The following is a 2,500-nucleotide window of genomic DNA, read 5'->3' on the forward strand; positions in this document are numbered from 1 at the left end:
GACCAAGTCTCCGGCTGCGTCAGCCAGTGGCACGATAGGCAGACCGTTGGACACATCCTCATCCAATCAGTGAGTAGAGATGACGATAAGTGGCATCTGTCCTCTCAGAAAATAGATAATAGTTAAAATGTCATTGTTATATGTTTGGATTTTAGTCAGAGGTAGAAACTTTGGATGGAATTAGTTTGAATATGAAGATGTATTTTGTCTAGCTGCTCCGTTACTTTCCTTTCCTTTTTCATCATGCACATGCGTACATGTAAAAAGCAAATTACGGACCTGTTTACCTGTATATGTGGCAGAGAAAAAAAAAAAAAAAAAAAAACTAGCTGGGAAAACTGCTTTATCTAATCCTATAACCCAATTATGGAAACCAGATTTTTAATTTACATGCCGTTTAAGACAACAGGAAATCCAACTGAAACCAAGTTATTTAAATGCCTGACTGAATAGTTTTCATGGTGGATGTATTCAGCATATGTTAGCATTGTTAACCTCTCACAGTCGCAGTAAGCCCTTTACTTCTCTGAACAACATCTGTCTTGAAAACAATGTGACTGTGATGGGAGACTTAAGATATCCTCAAGCTTGAATCAACAGTAACCAATGAAGCCTGCTGAATTATTCTGAAGTTTAATTCCAAAACTGGTTGATTTACTGCGATAATAGAGTAAAGCAAATTGTACAGCCACGACACATAAAATGTATTATCTGTACCAGAGCTTCAATGGATAAACAGTCTTTATAAAGTATTATTGACAGCAGCAAGGACTGAAGGGAAGCTGTTTTATTAAGAGATGGTCTATAGTTGGCAACACTTGTTTAATATTTTATTTTCCCTGTGACCTCTTGGCGACCCATTTTAAATTTCCCATGACCCCAAGGGTGGCTCTCAACGTAGACTTTGAAAAACAGTCCGCTAAAACATCCGTGTTAGGCTAAATGTCAGGTTTCAGTCTTTGAGAAGGATTTTTTCTGCAAGGCTGCTTTTTACTCTGAGCAAACATTAAGTCAGAATTTCATTGTAGAAGAAGAAGCACAGATTGTACATAGACCACAATGCAGTGTGGCTACGGGCTTTGTTTTTTGTTGAGCGGCGGAAAGCCCCTCACTCTCTTGCTATGTTAATGCTATTGTTGTCACTCTCAGCACCTCACAGCTTGAATGAAACAGTTTCACAAACTCTCACTGGACACGCAAGCACAAAATGTGGGAATTTCAGGAAACCACTAACTGGATTACGAGCAGATGAAGCAGGTTGAGGAAAAGCTGCTGCAACAAAAAACAATTCACAGATTATACATTTAAAGACCCATCCAGCATAACATATATAACATATAAAAAGACATACACAAATAATCTTCTTGGAACAATAATGATTCTTCTGCAAAACAAGTATTATTTCTCAGTGTATGTGCACTGGTGGCTTCATTTTTCAAATTGGACCAGGGTTGACTTCCAAACTATTTGTGATGTCACAAATCATGCTTGTAAGCCCTGCCCCTTAAAATCTGATTTTCAGTGAGACCGTACACAAGAATATGATCGTAAATAGCTGCTGTTATCTGTTTGGTTGAAGCTGTTGCTGATCCTCCACAATGCTCAGAGTGAGACTCCCTCCCCCTGCTCTCTCCCGCGTCTCTCCCCGCTGCAGCTCTTAAAGCTGCAGCAGCTGTTGCATGTTTCAGGCCTCGTTGGCGCAGTAGGCAGCGCGTCAGTCTCATAATCTGAAGGTCGTGAGTTCGAGCCTCACACGGGGCATGTGTTTTGTTCAGGCGTTTGCAGTTTAAAGTAGCAGATGATTTTAGTAAATGTGCTGTGTCATTGCTCCGTGGTTCGTGGGAAATATCCACATTGATCACAGCCTTGTCACACAAGCAGCTGTAAATATAAATTAGGGTATGAGTACAATAGAGGTATTTCACAGCTGAATGCTTACTGGTACACATAAATATAGATAAATCAGAATTCTGTTCTCTCTTTCTGTGTTCTGTTACGACAAATATTTTCAAGACTGACAGATTCCTTCCCTCCTAAACAGATATTTGATCTATTTAAAATAGGTTAACTGTTTATATAGAAGCTCAGCCAATAACATTATTAAAGAAACGTCATCAACAGAGCTGCTGGAGAGGCACATTAGGTTTCACCTTTATATAAAGTAGTGACGGAGTACATTCCTTTTTTCTCTGCCGTTTCTCTCCTCTGCTGTGACTAATCCTCACATTCTCGTCAGATGTTATTTCTCTGTCCTCAATGACTGAAAAGAGGGAGAATGGAGGGAGGAAAGGACACCGGGAGCTGGATGATAAAAGAGAAATAGGGTCAGGTTATTTCATGAAAGGGTAGAAAGCAGGTTACTCTGTGACGTTAAATAAGGCACCACATTGTGCCTCACTCTCTCTCTGTCCCTCTCTACTCCTTTTATTTGTTTAATTTTCTGAGCTCTCGGTGTCCCTCTGTCCCCTGTCTTCTATTTGTGAAAAGACAGCAGGTCAGG

The 2,500-nt window shown here is 40.1% G+C and overlaps 1 protein-coding gene and 1 non-coding gene across 2 annotated transcripts in view; both read left to right on the plus strand.

The window, feature by feature from the left end:
- The window catches only part of LOC127361718 (rho guanine nucleotide exchange factor 17-like), a 64,824-nt gene that overhangs the window by 50,024 nt on the left and 12,300 nt on the right, over window positions 1–2,500 (plus strand). Inside the window, exon 4 of the mRNA XM_051396546.1 lies at window positions 1–69. This exon is cut by the window's left edge and continues 114 nt beyond it. Coding sequence (XP_051252506.1) covers window positions 1–69 — 69 coding nt within the window. The remainder of the gene's footprint in view (window positions 70–2,500) is intronic.
- trnam-cau (transfer RNA methionine (anticodon CAU)) lies at window positions 1,689–1,761 on the plus strand. Its single transcript has one exon. It is a non-coding gene; the product is annotated as a tRNA-Met (tRNA).

Source organism: Dicentrarchus labrax, unplaced genomic scaffold (assembly GCF_905237075.1).
Source record: "Dicentrarchus labrax unplaced genomic scaffold, dlabrax2021, whole genome shotgun sequence".
Taxonomy (NCBI): Eukaryota; Metazoa; Chordata; class Actinopteri; family Moronidae; genus Dicentrarchus; species Dicentrarchus labrax.